Raw genomic sequence first — 20,059 nt, forward strand, 5'->3', positions numbered from 1 at the left:
TATGGATAAATATGACAAAAGATAAGACCTATAAACTGAAAACTAAAAATCCATGCTCAGAGAAATTAAAGACCACTTACATAAATGGAGAAATATATCTTGACCACAGGTCTGAAAAGACTCGATAGTGTTAAGATGTCAATTCTCTCTAAATTCACCTGCAGGCTTTTTTGTTGAAATTGACAAGTAACTCTAAAATACATATGGAAATATAAAGAACCTATACAGCCAAAGCAACTTGGTGAGATACAAAGAACAAAGGTGGAACATTATCACCACCTGATTTTAAGACTTACTATAAAGCAACACTAACCAAGACAACAACCATGATTGACATCTACAGACAACTGTAACAAAGCTACACAGACAATTCGGTGGCAAAACAATACTCTTTCAACAGTTGGTACTGGAATGATTGTATTTCCATATACGAAATAAACTTTGACTTATACAGATGATCCATACCCCTCACCATATACAAAAATTAACTCAAAAGTGTCATATGAGAGTTTTGATCAGAACTCAAAACTGCACAGATCTAAAGGCAAAAATATATTCCCTTAATGATATCTTATCTATAGTGTTAATGTTTTATTTATAGTGTGTTGTCTCCTTTAATGTTCTCAGTTTTGTGTTTTCAGATACAATTATTGAGCTGATACTGACTTCTAATTATTTTCCTCTTTAATTTCTTTTTTAAAATCCTTTCCTTGTATCTCACACAAGATTCCTCAATTCCTTCAACAACAGTAAACTCTGAAATGTATCAAAAGAAGATGATGCTAAAAGTAATTATTAAAAAAATTCTGGTTGTTACCTATTGCTGTTTCTGGCATAGCAAAAAGACACTTTTCTGTAGCCACTCGAAATTGCCCATGGACTGAGAGACCAACTCCCTAGAGAAAAAAGGCAAAAAAAGAAAGGGGGGGATTAAAAATATTGTTAAAAAGCAAACAATTCACAAACTTACAAACATTACATTACAAAGTACGAAGCAAGTAAATTATCTTTATACTCCATAGGAACTTGCTTCAGGGATAGGCTGTCCCCACCTCCTTCAATTAACTTTGAATTCCACGAACAGCACATGACTATATTCCCCTTTATTAAACATTTACACATGAAGTCTGACCACACACCCATCCTAGTCTGGTCATTCTCTTCCTCCACAGAGACACATAGCTATTATCAATTTGGTAAGTAACCCACAGATTTTTTTCCCTATGTATTTCTTATATTTGAACAAATGTATATACTTATCTGATACATATTTTATATATAATAATATATACAACTATACATATATAAAAGTCACACTCTATTCCATGGCCTGCAAGGCTCTACAACACCTGGCCTAGCCTAACTCTTTGACTTTATCTCCCATCACTCTTCCCGCACTCATTCCACTAGCCATGGAGGCTTCATGCCATTCCTCCAAAATTTTAAGCTTTTACAATTTCAATTAATCATAAAACCTCTAAGGTAAGAAGACATACTAGAGAAGGCCACTGCCTGCTCAATCACTGTTTTTCTCTAAGGGAATCTGCTCTTCCCAGAGACTTTTTTTTCCTTTCCCCAGGAAGGGCTGAACTAGGGATGGGCAATGGACCCAAGGGCAGCCAATGGAGACTAACCAGAATTCAGAGGCCTGGGGCGCAAAGGGGCAGGGGTGAATTAGACAAGGTTCTTACTCCTAGGTACTTAAACTAAAACACAGTGCGCAGTTGTCAGCTGATGACAGGCAGTGAAGCTTAAAGGTCATCTGACATTTGAGTTAAAGATGACATGATAGCCAAGTAAAAGCTGTTACTGTATGCGGTAGAGACAAAAAAAAAAAAAAAAAAAAAAAAAAAAAACCCTGAGAATGCTGTAGTCTGTACAAGACAGAAGACAAAACAAACACATAAAAAGAAGCGGAGATAGAAAAATAAACACACAACTTAAATTTGCCTTAAGCCCACACCTGCAGTCCAATTTTCAGGAACATAAGCAATGCTTATGGTCCCTGAACTTGTCTAATAACTGCCCTATTCTCTTTTGAGGATCTTTTTGAGTGAGTCTCTGTTCTTTCCAAATTAAAATGTCTCTTTACCACATTTTCAGTTAGAACTAGACCTAGATCCTGTCGTCAGCAACACACAACATAAGTATTTGGGCCCCCAGCATATATTCACTGAAATACTGTCCTGTGCTTTCCCTCCCAACACAACCTCCTAACACTGGTGTCCCTGACTAGCCATTCCCATCACATCTTCTGGAATCTTAACTCCTTTACAAAAGAACAACCTAACAGACCAAATTCTCTACAGAGGGCCCTCTCCACCTCCTGAACTCTATGGAAAAAGAAACTTAAAAGCCCCATATTACTTCACATAGAAACTACAGATCCATGCAGAGTAATTGATCCATTGATTCCATTCGTTATCTTGTATTACATAGTATGTTTTGTTTCAGCATTGGCTGATAATAGTGAATTAAAGAAAAGACATCAGGATTTGAGTAAAAAGTTATTAATGAAAAACTATCAGAATAAGAGACCACAGACAAAAGTATCATTAAGAGCCAATTTTAAAGCCTTTCAATAAAGATGAAGGTTCAGAAGAGTCAAGCCACTTCACTTGAAGATACTAGGAATACGCTGAACCATTTCAAATGTAAAACCCTAATGGCAGATTCATAACTAATTTTTCTATCTTACATCAAAGAATCTATTATAGGTTACTTGTAAGCAGTCCCCCTTAACTTCTGAAATTTGATTTTACATTTTATTTGACCATTAATCTTAGCTGATACTCCTTTGCTAGATTAAAAAGGCTCCAAAGTCTTCAAGTTTTATTGTATTAGCTAATTTTTATACAGATTCATTCTCCAAATACAATACTTTATTCCAATTCCTACTCTCCCCAAATACTCTCCCCCAAACCTACCAAACCCAGTAGTCAAATCTCATTTTTCATCAAGCTGACCACTAGCTAAACAGCTCAGTAATATGACAGTTGCTCATTCCTACTTTATGAAATGCTTTACTGGATTTTGAGACACCATACATTCCTATTTTGAAATCTAACTCATTAGTTTGCTCTTTCATTTCTCCCTGATATCAAAGTGTTGATCTGCCACAATAATTAGATGCCATCTTTCTACTCCACTTCACTCTACCCCACTGAACTCTGTCCTGTCTACATTCATTCCCTAGGAGATCTCTTCCAGCCCTAGGATTTTAAGCACCACCTAAAACACTAATAAATTATTTCCCCATCCCTGATTTCTCTACTCAGCTATTTAACATCTCATCTTGAATGTCTAGTAAGTATCTCAACCTTCACACATCAAAAGTAAATCTCTTGATTTCTGCTTAAGTGTGCTCCTCCCTCTGTCTTCATCTCAGTAAATAGCACCACAATTTACCAAGCCGCTCAGGTCAAACATCTCAGCATTACCTTCTTTCCTTCCTACCCCACAATGTAATCTATGAACTATCCTGAGAGCTCTAACTTCAAAATATATCCTGGACTGGGCCACTTTTCACCACCCACACCATTACAACCCTACTTGAAGCCTTTATCCTTTCTTGCCCGGGCTAGTGTATCTTGCTTCTACTCTTGCCACAATCTATCATCTCCATACCAGTCAAAGCACGCTTATTCAAATGTAAAACATCTCATGTCCTTCTCCTGCCCAAAAGTCTCCAGTGACTTCCCATCACACTAAAATATTATCATGACTGATATGGTCCCATATGATCTGGTCCCTTTCTACCTTCCTGATTTTATAGACTACCATTCCCCACTTTCTCACTTTCTCTCCAGTAAGCCACATGGGCTTTCCTTTTTTTTTTTTTTTTTTTTTTTTTTTTTTAACTTTCTTGATGTATAATATCCACTTAAAGGTACACAAACAGTAACAAATAGTAAGTTCGCAAGCATATAGTTTCAATGAGTTGGCCCCAAATGAACACACCCATGTAACCAAAACTCAGATAAAAACTATCAGAAATTGCATTATGCACCCTGTCAGTCACTACACCCTCCATCCTTCAAGTAGCTACTACCTTGACCTCTAACAAAGGATTAGAGCTTTTTCTGGCTTAGCTAGATGTAAATAGAATCACAGAATATATATTACTATCTGACTTCTTTCAGTCAACATTATGTTTGTGATTTTATGTTCTCGCATATAGCAGTAATTTGTTCTTTTTCATTGCATAGCATCCCTTTGTATGAATAAACAATTTGTTAATCCATTCTAATATGAATGGCTACTTGTGTTGTCTCCATTTTGGCTACTGCAAATAACAATTCAGTGGCCATTCTGCTTATGTTTTGGTGCATAAGTGCACACATTTTGGTCAGATATGAGTAAAAGTGTCAGGTCAAAGAGTTATTAATCAGCCAGGCATGGTGGCTCACGTCACGCCTGTAATCCCAGCACTTTCGGAGGCCGAGGTGGGCAGGTCACCTGAGATCAGGAGTTCAAGATCAGCCTGGCCAACATGGTGAAACCCTGTCTCTACTAAAACTACAAAAATTAGCTGGGCATGGTGTCATGTGCCTATAATCCTAGCTACTCAGGAGGCTGAGGCAGGAGAATCGCTTGAACCTGGGAGGTGGAGGTTGCAATGAGTTGAGATTGCACCACTGCACTCCAGCCTGGAGGACAGAGCAAGACTCCATCTCAAAAAAAAAAAAAACAAAAAACAAAAACAAAAAAACAAAAAAACCTATTGATTCATTCAACTTTAAAATATATCAAAATTTCCTAAGTGGTAGTACCAATTTCTACTCCACTAGCTGTATACAAGTTTGCTGTTCTACATCCTCACCAACACTTCAAGATGTCCTTCACATTTTAGGCATTCTAATGACTATATGTTAGTATTTCACTGCAGTTTTAATTTGCATATCCTTGATGATTAATGCAGTTGAGAGCTTTTTCAGGTTTATTAGCTATCTGGGTATCTTTGTGAAATGTCTAACCTTTTGCTGTGAAAAGTCTGTTCTAATCTTTTGCTCTTTTTTTTAACTGGATTTTTGAATTGGTAGAAATTCATATATTCTAGACATGATTCCCTTATCAGATATGTACCAAATATGCTTTCAGTCTGTGGCTTGCCTTTTCACTCTTTCAAGGATGGCTTGGAATGAACAGAAGTTCTCATTCTTAACACATTACAGTTTGTTCACTTTGCTTACGGTACATTTAGTGTATTATTTAAGTAATCCCTCCCTAACCCCTGGGATTGAAATTTTCTTTGTGAAAAGGTTTTTAAAGATTTACTTTCATTAACAGTTACGGATTATATAAAAATTTGACCATTTCATCAAAATTTTGAAATATATGAGCATAAAGTTGTACATAACATCCTCTCGTAATCTTTTTTATGGCTATGGGTTTTATAGGGATGTGCTATTTTTCATTTCTAGATTTGTAACACACTCTGCTTTTACCTTTGTCTTTAACAACTTATCACTAAGGATTTATCAGTTTTAATGGTCTATAAAAATAATTTTCAGCTTTGATATTTACTGTTTATTGATTTTAAATTTCTTTTTTTTTTTTTTTTTTTGTATTTTGATCATTTCATTGTGATGTCATATAAGGTTACTGCTCACGTTCCAAACATTTGGGATTTCCCTGTTATCTTTCTATTACAGATTGCAACCTTAATTCCACTGGGGACAGATAATATATTCTGTAAAACTAATCCTTTAAAATATATTAAGACGAATTCCATGGCCTATTTTGGCAAGTGTTTAATACACACGTGAAATGGAATGTGAATTCTGTAGTTACTGAGTGCATGTTCATTAGGTCAAGCTTATTAAACAATGTTCATTCAAATCACATATGTGCATATAAAATATGTGCACGAAAATATATGTACTATGTCTTTGTTTCATCTGTTACTGAAAGAAATATGTTTGAATCTTTTCTTTCTTATGATTGTGGTTTTACCTATCTCCCCTTTTAGAGTTTTCCACTTGTTTACAAGATTAGTCATTTTTATTTACTTATTTATTTTGAGCCAAAGTCTCACCCTGTCGTCCAGGCTGCAGTGCAGTGGCGCGATCTTTACTCACTGCAACCTCAGTCTCCTGCGCTCAAGTGATTCTCCTGCCTCACCTCCAGAGCAGCTGGGACTACAGATGTGCGCTGCCACACCCAGCTAATTTTGGTATTTTTAGTAAAGATGGGATTTCACCATGTTGGACAGGCTGGTCTCCAACTCCAGGCCTCAGGTGATGCACCTGCCTCGGCATCCCAAAGCTGGGATTACAGCCATGAGTCACTGCACCTGGTCACAAAATGAGTCATTTTTATTTTATTTTTATTTTTAATTAATTTATCTTTTTGAGACAGAGTCTTGCTTTGTTGCCCAGGCTGCAGAGCAGTGGCGCAGTATCGGCTGACCGCAACCTCCGCCTCTTGTGTTCAAGCAATTCTCCTGCCTCAGCCTTCCAAGTAGCTGGGATTACAGGCGTCCACCATGACACCAGGCTAATTTGTTTATTTTTAGTTGAGACGGGGTTTCGCCATGTTGGCCAGGCTGGTCTCAAACTCCTGACCTCAGGTGACCCAACTGCCTCAGCCTCCCAAAGTGCTGGGATTACAGGCATGAGAAACTGCACCTGGCCAAGATTAGTCATTTCTATTTTTATTATTTTTATTTTTAATTTTTAGAAGACCAATTCTGTCCACAGTGTATGAATGTTTTAGGTGAGGCTGGGGTGATGGGGAGAGTGAGGTGAAGACAGCATCTATAAATCTCATGACTTTGTTGTTGTTTTGTTTCGTATTTTTGGAGACAGAATCTCCATCTGTCACCCAGGCTGGAGCACAGTGGTGTGACCTCGGCTCACTGCAACCTCTGTGTCCTGGGTTCAAGTGATTCTCCTGCCTCAGCCTCCCAAGTAGCTGGGATTACAGGCGCATGTAACCGTGCCCTGCTAATTTTTGTATTTTTAATAGAGACGGAGTTTCACCATGTTGGCCAGGCTGATCTCGAACACCTGACCTCAGGTTATCCACCCACCTCGGCCTCCCAAAGGGCTGGGATTACAGGCGTGAGTCACCGCACCCTGCCAAGATTAGTCATTTAAAAATGTTTGAAAATATCATACCAGGAGAGTTATTTCAGATAGGCAAAGGTTTGTTCGTATAGTTTCTCCGTTTTAGTACTAGTGCCATATTGTTCACTATGGAATTCATTAAGTAATTCTGCTTCATATTTAGTTATAAACCAAGGCTTTTCGACAAGTACTTACAAAGTATCTTTCTGCAGTTGATCGATTATAAAGTATTGACTGCGCTCAATAATCAGTGATCTTAAAATGGTAAAAAGCTGAATAAAGTTTGAAACAGATTGAGCTAAGCCTTATCTTCTAAAGAAGCAAAAACGGAAATCTAGGGCTTGCCAAGTTTGGCCCCTAAGGGCTACACCTCAGGAACTAGGATAGCCTAGATTCAAGACATCATTCTAGGATGACCTAGAATTAAGTCCAACTTCAAATTCTCTGAAGTCCTGACTAGACTGAGATGATCTGGGACTGCTAGTGCCCTTAGCCTGAACACCTACCAGAAACAAAGGTCCATCTTCTTTGGAGAGAGAATATCATCCTAGGACTCAAAAATATCTGCATTTTAAATACTCAAAAATAACTCAGAAATAATCAGACATATGAGAAAAGACCACAGCTAAAGACACAACAGAAACAGACTCATAGGACATTAAAATTTAAAGGTACTATCTAACCATTCTGCAATTATGGTATGTCCTACCTCAAATAAAAGTTTTTGTCATAAAATGTACGTCATGTGATATTTAAAAAGTTATACCACTTTCCTCTAGTTAGTGTGGTATGTTATCTTCTTTCTTTTAACCCTTCTGTGCCTTATATTTATGCTGTCCCAAGCACTCTGATAGTCACTGTTTCTTAACTGCGTTATTATTAAACAATCATCTTCAGGTAGTAACATAATCTACTATAAAGAATGTTAATATGGACAAGCATAATTAACATTTGAACACAAATGGAAAAAGGATGTGACTGTACTCAAACTCCTACTCTGTCGCTATAAAAATGACTTCCTATTTAAGTTTTTGGCATCCCTAAAGGCAAAATTTAGGCAACCTAAGACTCTACTTTTTAATTAAGAAACCTAGCTAGATGAATTTTCAGACTGTTCAATAGGAGAAAAAAGCTGACACAGCTCTATTTTTGGCTTTAAAAGAACATCTCATTATAATTACTTTAAAAAGACAATTAAATCCATTCAAACATATAAATATGTTAATCTGCAACTAGGAATCAGCACTCACTCCCATATGTCCAGATATTACTATTCTAGACAAAAAGCAATTTTTTAAAACTGCTCCTTGTGGAGCAGGGCTAACCCATAGGCAATGTGCTCAGAGTAGCCCAATATTAATTTTCAAAGACTGGTTAATTACAAGTTTGGTTGTAATTTACAAAGACTGGTTTGGTACTGGTACCAAAACAGATATATAGAACAATGGAACAGGACAGAGCCCTCGGAAATAACATCACACATCTAAAACCATCTAATTTTTGACAAATCTTACAAAACAAGCAATGGAGAAAGGATTCACTATTTAATAAATGGTGCTAGGAAAACTGGTTAGCCATGTGCAGAAAACAGAAACTGGACCACCCTTACACCTTATACAAAAATTAACTTAAGATGGATTACAGACTCAAACGTAAGACCTAAAACCATAAAAGCCCTAGAAGAAAATCTAGGCAATACCATTCAGGACACAGGCATGGGCAAAGACTTCATGACTAAAACACCAAAAGCAATGGCAACAAAAGCAAAAATTGACAAATGGGATCTAATCAAACTAAAGAGCTTCTGCACAGCAAAAGAAACTGTCATCAGTGTGAACAGGTAACCTACAGAGTGGGAAAAAATTTCTGCAAGCTATCCATCTGACAAAGGTCTAATATCCAGAATCTACAAGGAACTGAAACAAATTTACAAGAAAAAAAAAATCAAAAAGTGGGCAAAGGATATGAACAGACACTTCTCAAAAGACGACATTTATGTGGCCAACAAACACATGAAATAAAGCTCATCATAACTGGTCATTAGAGAAATACAAATCAAAACCACAATGAGATACCATCTCACACCAGTTAGAATGGTGATTATTAAGAAGTCAGGAAACAACAGATGCTGGCAAGGCTGGGGAAAAATGGGAATGCTTTACACTGCTGGTGGGAATGTAAATTAGTTCAACCACTGTGGAAGACAGTCTGGTGATTCCTCAAGGATCTAGAACCAGAAACACCATTTGACCCAGCAATCCCATTACTGGGTATATACCCAAAGGATTATAAATCATTCTACTATAAAGACACATACACACATATGTTTACTGCAGCACTATTCACAATAGCAAAGACTTGGAACCAACCTAGATGCCCATCAATGACAGACTGGATAAAGAAAATGTGGCACATACACACCATGGAATACTATGCAGCCATAAAAAAAAAAAGAGTTCGTGTCCTTTGCAGGGGCATGGATGAAGCTGGAAGCCACCATTTCCAACAAACACAGGTACAGAAAACCAAACACCATATGTTCTCACTCATAAGTGGGAGTTGAACAATGAGAACACATGGACACAGGGAAGGGATCATCACACACCGGGGCCTGTCAGGAGGTGGGGAGGAAGAGGGACGGAGAGCATTAGGACAAATACCTAATACATGCGGGGCTTAAAACCTAGATGATGGGTTGACAGGTGCAGCAAACTACCATGGGACATGTATACCTGCATGTTCTGCACATGTATCCCAGAACTTAAAGTAAAATAAAAATTTTAAAAAGTACTAGTAAAAATAAATTGTTATTACACCTGTTTTTTTTAAAAAAAAGATATTTAAAGTTATTTTAAGGCATAGTTAACCACCCATGATTTATATTAATGGCAAGATTAATCCCTCAATGCATAAACACAGACACACATAAACAATTCAGCTTGGTGCTCGAAAAGTAAATATTCCAAAGTAAACAGTTAATAACCAGAGTAAAGAAGACGACCAACTCATAAAGATACACAATGGGGTGACATGACTGATGTTTACACAAAGTCATGGATTTAAATCTAACCAGAGGGAATGAGTAAGCTCCTGCCCAGAATAAACACTGCATCACAGTATTGGACAGTATGTGATAGCCTACCACTATCACTCAGGATAAATGGTGCTTTGAAATAGCACCACTTCAATTTCTTTTGTTAGAAATTCACGTAGATTTGTCATCACACATGCTTTCAGTATGGCATAAAAGTTACTATTATGACTATTAAATAAGTTTCTTAATATATCTCTGGGACCACATGCATTAGATTAACAAAACAGCAGGCTGCAAAGTAAAAACAAAGACTTTTTACTATGTTTCTCATATTAATGGGCTCATATTGCATCTTAATACATATTAATATATTGATTATATAATAATATATTTTAATGGACTAACACATAGAGATTAGCACCAAACAGTTTTTGCTATTGGGTATGTATAATTCATGTTATTTTTAAAATGACAAAAATGATATTCAACAACAAATAATTGAGAGAAAATATTTAACTTATTTACGTATTAACAGTCTACCATTCTAGGAGGTCCAGCCCAAAATTAAATTCATCTCCCTTCACTCTCCCCAGCTCACTCCATAGCCACTTTTCTTCTCAAATGTTAGTAAATAGTGCCACCATTCATCCCATGGCCCAGCCTAGAAACCTGAAAGTCATTCTTACTCACCTTTATCCATCACATACAATCAATCCATCATCAAAACCCATCAAGTCTTCTCCAAAATCTCCCTCTTAAATCTAACTATCTACCCTTTCATTATCTCTACCCTACTTTTCTTTTTTTTTTTTTTTTTTTTTTTTTTGAGAGGGAGTCTCGCTCTGTCATCCAGGCTAGAGGGCTGTGGTGCAATCTCAGCTCACTCCACCTCCTAGGTTTCAAGCGATTCTCCTGCATCAGCCTCCCAAGTAGCTGGGATTACAGGTGAGTGCCACTGGGCCCAGCTAACTTTTTGAATTTTCAGTAGAGACAGGGTTTCTATGTTGGCCAGGCTGGTCTCACACTCCCAACCTGAGGTGATCCACTGCCTCGGCCTCCCAAAGTGCTGGGATTACAGGCGTGAGCCACCGTGTCTGGCCTCTATCTTACGTTTAATCACCATAATCTCTCACCCAGTTCCCTGCAACAGCTTCCTAAATAATCACTTTACTTCCAATCCCACCCTCCTCCAGTCAATTCTTCACACCAGAGTTATCTTTCTAAAATGCAAATCTGTTCTAGACATTGCCCCTGCTAAAAGGCACTTAATTAGCTCTCCATATTGATCTGAAGATCAACTACTTAACACGTCCTATAAGAGAGCTGATCTGGCTTCTTGTTTACCTCTATGGCCTCAGAATTTAACCCCTATCTCCTCCACAGTCTAAAATGTAGGCACACTGAACTCTGCTCAAATATGAATTCTCTCTTACCTCTTTTTCACATATGCTATTATCTTCCCACTCACACACTGTCATTCAACACTGCATCAAACCCTCACACAAATGAACCAATATATTGCATTCTTTTACTACTCTCGACTTTTCATTAAATTCCTCCTTCCTTAAGTCTCAGCTTAAATATAACTTCCTCCAAGAGGCTTTCCCTACACTACCCCCATCACTACACTATTCACACATACACACAGTTAAGGCTAGTATTGTTTAATGTATTTCCAGACCTCCCCACATTTGCCTGTTTGGACAGTAAGCTCTAGGAGAAAGGAAAACATGCCTGTTTTGTTCAGTATTTTATCACCAGAGCCCAACCAGTATCGAGCACATCTAGACATCCAATAAGTTTTGCACTTTCTTGAGTAAAATAGTTGAGAACAATCTCAAATGATGGCTAAAGTCATTAATAATCAGGCTCTAGTTAGTTTCGAAGCTCACATATCCATATATCCTCAGGGGAATGAGCTCGTTTTACAGGCAAAGAGCTCTCCTCCACTTTTCTTCTCTGAAATACTTTCATGCCTCAGTAAGAAACAGAAACCTCTAGACCAAAAATCATCCAAACCAACATGGTTGGGGCAGAATCAAGGCCAGATGAGAAAGGCACAGGGCAAAAGTGCCTGCCACTTGACCTTGAATCTAGGGTGGTTTCATATTACAAATGAAAGGAACCCAAAACCTGACCAATATAGCCACAGGAAATGGCCACGGGGGGAAAAAAAAAAAAAAAAAAAAAAAAACTCCCTGTACATCTCAGAATCTGTAAGTTTGTCAAAATTGCCAAGAATATCTATACTCCCAGCAAGTCAAAAATTTCCCAGAATACAATACCTTAATGGGGAGGCAGGGGGACAGAAGGCAGTGAAGTCAAGTTCTTGGTAAGAAAATGAAAGCGCTCTCCAACTTAGACATCTGGGCTAAAGGGTAGATGGAAATGGGGTATAGGAAAGTAAAAAACAGGGCTCTATCTAATAAGACAGACAAGTGGTAAAATACAATTAAACAGACTATCTGTGGTATATTGCCAAGCACCAGAGGAACATCACTTAGATGATAATCCATTACATCTTGAAAAATCAATATAACCCAATGCTTACCTGTTTAAAAAAAAAAAAAATCTCATTAAGACACTAAATGACTCTGAAAAATTTACTGTAAGAAACTACGCAACTCAAAGCAATCCTACGGCCAGGCGTAGTGGCTCATGCCAGTAATCCCAGCGATTTGGGAGACTGACCAACATGGTGAAACCTCATCTCTATTAAAAATACAAAAATTAGCCAGGTGTGGTGGCACGCGCTTGTAATCCCAGCTACTCGGGAGGCTGAGGCAGAAGAATTGCTGGAATCCAGGAGGTAGAGGTTGCAGTGAGCCAAGATCACACTACTGCACTCCAGCCTGGGTGACAGAGCAAGACTCCGTCTCAAAAATAAATGAAAATAAAAATAAATAAATAAATAAATAAATAAATAAATAAATAAATAAATAAAAGCAATCCTAACTCTCCCCTAATAAGACAGAAGGAAATCTAAGAGAATCTCATCTGGTAATGAGGAGAGATCTACCGCTCTCTATCAAAACAAGATATCCATCCATAGTTGGAGAAAGTTCAATAATCAATATAGATAAAAATAAATGCATATAAACATACAACCTATACACTTAGAAATCCAAGGGAAATTTCCCTCTATCTTTCCTCTCTCAGCTCCTGCTGTGTTACTGATATTTCAGTCTTAAAGAAAGCTCTTTTCATATCTTCCAGTTTTTTTTTTTTTTAAAGAGATTTAAATGACATAGGTGAGTGGGAAGAAGTATACCAAAGGAAGCTGAACTCACAAGTTTCTCTAAAAATCTTAATAAAATTATTTCATCTCTTCTTTCATAAACTCTCAGGTTCTCTTTTTTTCCCCTGCATCAGGGTCTCAGATGCAGTGGCACAATCATGGCTCAATGCAGCCTTGAATTCCTAGACTCAAACAATCCTCCTGCCTCAAACTTCCCAAGTAGCTGGGACTACAGGCATGCACCACAATGCCTGGTTAATTTTTTGGAGACACAGAGTCTAGCTATATTGCCAAGGCTGGACTTGAACTTCTGGTCTCAAGTGACTCTCCCATGCTGGCCTCCCAAAGCGCTGGGATTACAGGCATGGGCCACTGCGCCCAGCCTCTCAGGTTCCATACTAAGTAAAATAAATGTTGTTATGAAAAACGCAGCACTTTATTATTTAATTAAAAAATGGTTTCTTAAAATGTCTTCTATTCAACTGTCACTAATAGCAAAAAACAGAACACCTTTTAAAACTGAAAAAGGTACCTATTATGTCTAACAAATCTTTGCAATACATTAACATAATTCAATCTTTGAGCACTGTTCATTCTTTTTATGAAAATAAGAACATGTCTTCAATGACATTAATCAGTGGCTAAACAATCTGATTCAGTAGTTCCCATTTAACTGAGCACTAGTCAACTTTCACGTGGGTGGTTTGTACTGCAATAAAGTCATTTGGGTAATGTATATGCTCATTATTTTTATTCCATTCCAGTTCCCACTTCTCTAGTCATGACAACATGCCCTTTCTAAAATACGCTTTAAAACTTAATTTTCTATTATTGATTGTGGGTAGGGGGGCGGATTTTCCCCTTACCCTTCTGAGTTCTTAGCTGGGACTGCTTTAACAACAGACCAACACGAGAAAAACAGTTTATTAACATGTACACCTCATGTATACATAGGAGATTATCCAGGGAGAAATAAGAACTCTCCAAGAGGGGGCCTAGAACTCCAGCTTACATAACAACTTCAACTAGAAAGAAGAATGTGAAGGAAGGTAACCACAAAAAGCATGGTAAATAAGAGAAACGATTGTTTTGCAGAATTAAGTTGGTGCCTCTGTTGATAGGCGTCTCTTGCCATTTGGTTATCCTTCTCTTCCCCAGAAAGGGAGACATTCTTACAAATAGAGATTTCCTTTCTAGGTACACATTTCTGTTACAAAAAAGTAACTTGTACTGTTTTCAGAGATGACCCTGTGTCTGCTGGTTCTCAAAATAATCTGCTCAAAATAATCCTTATATGCCAAAGTGGCATATTTAGGGTGGCATATTGTGGTCTCCTATAATCACAAAATCCTCTCACTAGCAGCATCTTAAGAGCACTCTGAGAAACACAAAAACAATACCATACTGTGCCGTATTTTGAGTTAGGTTGGGTAGCCAACTTCATTTCTATTTTAAAATGCAAGAGGTGGTGGAGAAAAGGAAGACTAGAGGGAGAGAGAGAAGGAGAGAAGAACCTAAAATGTTCTTTAAATCCAATTCAGTTGGGGAGGGAAATAGGAGTGGTACTACATGTATGAAACAAAAATTTAAGGATTTTCCTCTGTTCTACATCTACTTAATTTTATTTTTTAAACAAATATGCATTTCTGTTATATTCAAGGAATCTTCAAAAAGTTCACGGAATATGCATTATTGCAAAAAAACTATGCATGAACTTCAAATTTTTTTGTATGAACATAAACTCTTACTAACTTGTCATAACATACCAGAACAGGATCTAGCTTGAGGTCCTAAGAGGGATAAGACAGCGTTTGAAAGAGCCCCTATCACAGTAACATGAATTCTGCTAAAATTGAAGCAAGAACAAATATCAAATTTATGGTAAAGCTTGTGTGGAAGAAAAGTAAACTCACTGGTGAGTTGTGAAAAGTCTGTGAGGAAAATGCCTCAAAGATATCAACAGTTTACAAATAGATAACTCATTTAAGAAGGCACGAGAAAATGTTCAAGATGCCAACAGTGGCAGACCATCCACATTAATTTGTGAGGAAAAAAATTCATCTTGTTTGTGCCCTAACTGAAGATGATCAATGGCTAACAGCATGAACAATAGCTAATGCCACAATTCTTTTATAATTGGTTCAGTTTACACAATTCTGACTAAAAAATTGAAGCTGAGCAAACTTTCCATCCGATGAGTGCAAAAATCATTGGACCCAGATCTGCTGCAGACAAGAACAGATCTTTCAACGGAAATTTTGAGTGAGACTGCGATCCTGAAGCATTTCTTTGAAGAACTGTAACAGCAGATGAAATATGGCTTTACCACTATGATCCTGAAGATAAAGCACAACCACAATGGCTACCAAGAGAAGTGGTCCAGTCAAAGCACAAGCAGACTGGTCAAGAGCAAAGGTTGGCAACAATTTTTTGGGATGCTCAAAGGCAGGCTGCTGGTTGACTTTCTGGAGCACCAAAGAACTATCATAAAAACTTAGCCAAAGCTTTAGCAGAAAAACACCCAAAGTTTCATCAGAGACTCCTCGTACACTACGTAAATGCCCCTGCTTATTCTGCTCATCAAACAAGGGCAATTTTGAGAGTTTCAATGGGAAATTATTAGGCATCCACCTTATAACCCGATCTGGTTCCTTCTGACTCCTTTATGTTTCCTAATTGATATAGATTGGATATCTGTCCCCTCCAAATCTCATGTTGAAATTTATTCTCCAACATTAGAGGTGGGGCCAAATGGAAGGTGTCTGGGTCATGGGGGCAGATCGCTCATGAATGGCTTGGTATATCCCCAGAGTAATGAGTAAGTTCTCGCTCTATCAGTTCATACAAAAGCTGGCTGTTTAAAAGAACGTGGCGTCTCCTTTCTTTCTCACTCCCTCTCTCGCTATGTGATATGCCAGCTCTCCTTCCCCTTCTGCTATAACTGGAAGTTACCTGAAGCCCTCACCAGAAGCAGATGCTAGTGCCATGGTTCTTGTACACCCTGCAGAACTGTGAGCCAAATAAATTACCCAGCCTCAGGTATTCTTTTATAGCAACCCAAACAGAGTAACACACCAATCTTTAAAAATCTGTAAATGGCACCCTTTTTTCTTCAGTTACCAATATAAAAAAGACTCCTTTTACTTAAATTCCCAGGACCCTCATTTATTTAGGGATGGACTAAATGACTGGTATCACTGCTGACAAAAGAAATATCTTAAATTTGATGGAGCTTATGTTGAGAAAAAAAGTTATTTTTTATGTCTATCTTAATTAATTCCATTTTTCCACAAACTTTTTGAAGTCCCCTCATATTACCTTAAGAAAATGCAACCCCAGATGTTTTATATAAAGGGCAAAAGGGTAACAAAATTTGTCTTCCCCAGAAACAGAATAAATTTAGTCATTTAAGTATCTATTCATAAAAAAATTGTTTCAGAAACACTGGAATAATTTCACATAATTCTGATCTACCATGTGGAGAACTCAGTAACATTTTTATTTTACTGTATTTCAAAAACTGAGTAAATGAATTTCTAAAATCTTAAAGATAACAGAATTTAGCAATCCCGGGACTCTACAAAATGCTGTGCTACTCTTCATGGTGGGTAACGAGAGAAAATAAAACTGTGATTTTCTATACTGGAAAAAATTAATACCTTCTATAATAAAAACAAAAGGAAAGCAGGGGGAACCAAGCTCTATGGCGCCATCTTTTGGACTGTACAAATTCTTAACAAAATTCTTTCTTACATTATTGTAAGAAAAAATTTATTGACCAGAATCAAACAAGTACTATTCCTATGCCTTTTAAGGCGGGTGGATCACTTGAGGCCAGGAGTTCAACACCAGCCTGGCCAATGTGGTGAAATCCCATCTCTACTAAAAATACAAAATTAGCTGGGTGTGGTGGCAGGGGCCTGTAATCCCAGCTCCATATTATTCTCACAGTTCTTTCTGTACTAGGGTATGTTAAATAAGCAGAAGTCATTGAACTGAGACTGTCTCTCTGCACTTTGAGTTCCTGCATAAAAAATTGCAAACTTAGTATAGAAATAAACTGAAACCTAATTTAAGAGTATAGTTTTGTAACAAACAGCCAAGTTTCAGCCAATCATAGGCAGCCAACTGATTAGACCATACCAATACAGGGTGAACATCTCATCACATCATGCCCAAATAAGGCAAATGCCTTGTGGTAGCCAATCAGGTAATTTCTCTAATTTGCTTCCACATTCAGCCTATGGAAGCTCACTGCTCATGTTGCAAGGTGGAGCTCTCTCAACCTCTTCTGGTTCTGCATGCTGCCTGATTCATGAGTGGTTCTTTGCTCAGATAAAGTGTTAAATTTGTGTGAAGTTTTTCTTTTAACAGATTAAAAATGTATCTATACTAAGCCTACACTAAGCAATTATGTGTAATTCTAAAATTCTACTAAAAATTCTGAAAATAAGGGCTTTTTGAACAAACTGTAGTCTGAACACCTTACAAAAATTGTTCCTAAAGTGAACTCCTCTCCCCCTAGAATCATCATTATCTGAGAACTTGTTAGAAATGCAAATTCTTAGGCCACATTCCAGACTAAACTAGAAATGGGGCAAGGAAATAATCTGCTTTTTTTTTTTTTTTTAAGATGGAGTCTCACTCTATTGCCCAGGCTGAAGTGCAATGGCACAATCTTGGCTCCCTGCAACCTCCACCTCCCAGGTTCAAGCAATTTTCCTGCCTCAGCCTCTGGAGTAGCTGGGATTACAGGACCCTGCCACCACACCCAGCTAATTTTGTATTTTTAGTAGAGATGGGATTTCACCACATTGGCCAGGCTAGTCTTGAACTCCTGGCCTCAAGTGACCCACCCGCCTAGACCTCCCAAAGTACTAGGATTACAGGCATGAGCCGCCATGCCCAGCCTAGAATCTGCTTTTTCACAAGCCCTCCAGGTTATTCTGATACAAACTAAAACGTGAAAAACAGTCTTTGGGAGATTTAGAAAAAAGTCACAGGAGACACAACCACACATAAGAACCTGCTGAGCAGCAGTTTTTAACCTTACCTTCACATTGGTAACACCAGGGAGCTTTAAAAATCCTAGGTCTCATCGCGCCACTGCACTAAAGCCTGGGCGACAGAGCAAGATTCCATCTCAAAAAAAAAGCCTAGGTTTCACTCCACTATCCAATTTGATGATTATGGGAGATAAGGAAAGCCTAGGCACTGGAATTTTAAAAAGACTCCCAAATGATTCTAAAGTGCAAACAAGGTTGAGTGCCACTGATCTAGAGGATTACATTTTCAGAAGTTAGAGTTCATAAAACATCTTATATTAAGAAATGCTGGTGTCTTAAATTTTCTGTTGTTGTAACTGAATATCTGAGACTGCGTAATTTACAAAGTAAAGGAATCTATGTCTTACAGCTCTTCTGGAGATTGGGAAATCCAAGGTTGAGGGGCCATATCTGTTGAGGGGCTTCTTGCTGGTGGGGACTCTCTGCAGAGCCCAGCAGCAGTGCAAGGCATCATGTGGTGAGCGGGCAAAAGCATGCCAAACTGGCCTTTAAAACAGACCCATTCCCATGGTAATTAAGCCATTCTTCCTGTGATAACCTATTAATCCAAGAATGGATCAAACTACTCTACCCTCAGGACCCCATCACCTCTTAAAGGCCTCACTTCTTAATAGTGTTACATTCAGGATTAAGTTTCAACATGAGTTTTGGTGGGGAAAAATACTCAAACCATAGCATTCCATCCCTGACCTCCCAAACTCATATCCTTCTCACATACAAATACATTCACTCTAGCTCCATATCCTCAAAGTATTAACTTGTTTCAGCACCAACTCAAAATTCCAAAGTCCAGAGTCCCATCTGTGAAGCCTGTGAAATCAAAACAAGTTATCTACTTCCAAGATACAATGGTAGGACAGGTATAGGGTATTCCTGTAAAAACTAAAGTAGAGGTTCCTCTTCAAAGAGACTTTCCTCCCTGTCTAATTAGGAATAAATAGTAAATTCTCTTAGAAGCAAAATTTATTCAAAGACCTGTGCTAACATTCTTAGATACCTGCTAGCCTTAATAAAGAAATCAATGTACTTTGTGTTCTTAGCTCCCACAATTTAGCCTAATATTTGCCCTGGCATGCTTATACTGGTACAAGCAAGCATTAGGTCATATCCTGTTCCTCTTCCTTATTTGGAGGTGTTTTTACCTTGCTCAGCATTCCACAAGTTACTTCCTCCTTCCTTTGTTCTCCTCTGCCTTTGCCTCTTTTAGAAAGTTCCAATCGGGACAAATACAGAATGTGAGGTCCCATTCCAGTCAATGGAAACCGGACACAGCAGTAGGGTGACCGTGTCAGGTTATAAATGACCCTGTCTCCTCTGTTCACTGTACTCTCGTGGCAAAACTGCTGGCAAGTGTACTCTTTCTGCATAAAGTAAAATGGCCTTGCTGAGAAAATTAAATTTACGTTCAAGTGCTATTTCTTTGCAGCACCAGGGAACAAGCATTTCTAACATTCCCATTCTAAAAGGCAGAAATAGGCCAAAAGAAAGGAGTAACAGGCCTCAAGTAAGTCTAAACCCTGGGAAAGAAGACATTAACTCTTAAAGCTACAGAGTAATCTCCATTCCATGTCTGAATCCTGTGCACACTGGGGTGGGGTTGGGGAGGTGGGCTCGCAAGGTATCAAGCAACCCTACTCCTAGAGCTTTCTGG

General features: G+C 38.0%; 1 protein-coding gene across 5 annotated transcripts in view; it reads right to left on the reverse strand.

The window, feature by feature from the left end:
• HIBCH (3-hydroxyisobutyryl-CoA hydrolase) overlaps positions 1-20,059 on the reverse strand; it is a 118,557-nt gene that overhangs the window by 58,600 nt on the left and 39,898 nt on the right. For all 5 annotated transcript variants that reach the window (XR_012421309.1, XR_012421310.1, XM_045367403.2 and 2 more), the window contains one exon: positions 818-896. Coding sequence is in view for 3 of the 5 variants with exons in the window: in XM_045367403.2 (XP_045223338.1) it covers positions 818-896 (79 nt within the window). In the remaining 2 variants the exon portion in view is untranslated. The remainder of the gene's footprint in view (positions 1-817; positions 897-20,059) is intronic.

Source organism: Macaca fascicularis, chromosome 12 (genome assembly GCF_037993035.2).
Source record: "Macaca fascicularis isolate 582-1 chromosome 12, T2T-MFA8v1.1".
Lineage (NCBI taxonomy): Eukaryota > Metazoa > Chordata > Mammalia > Primates > Cercopithecidae > Macaca > Macaca fascicularis.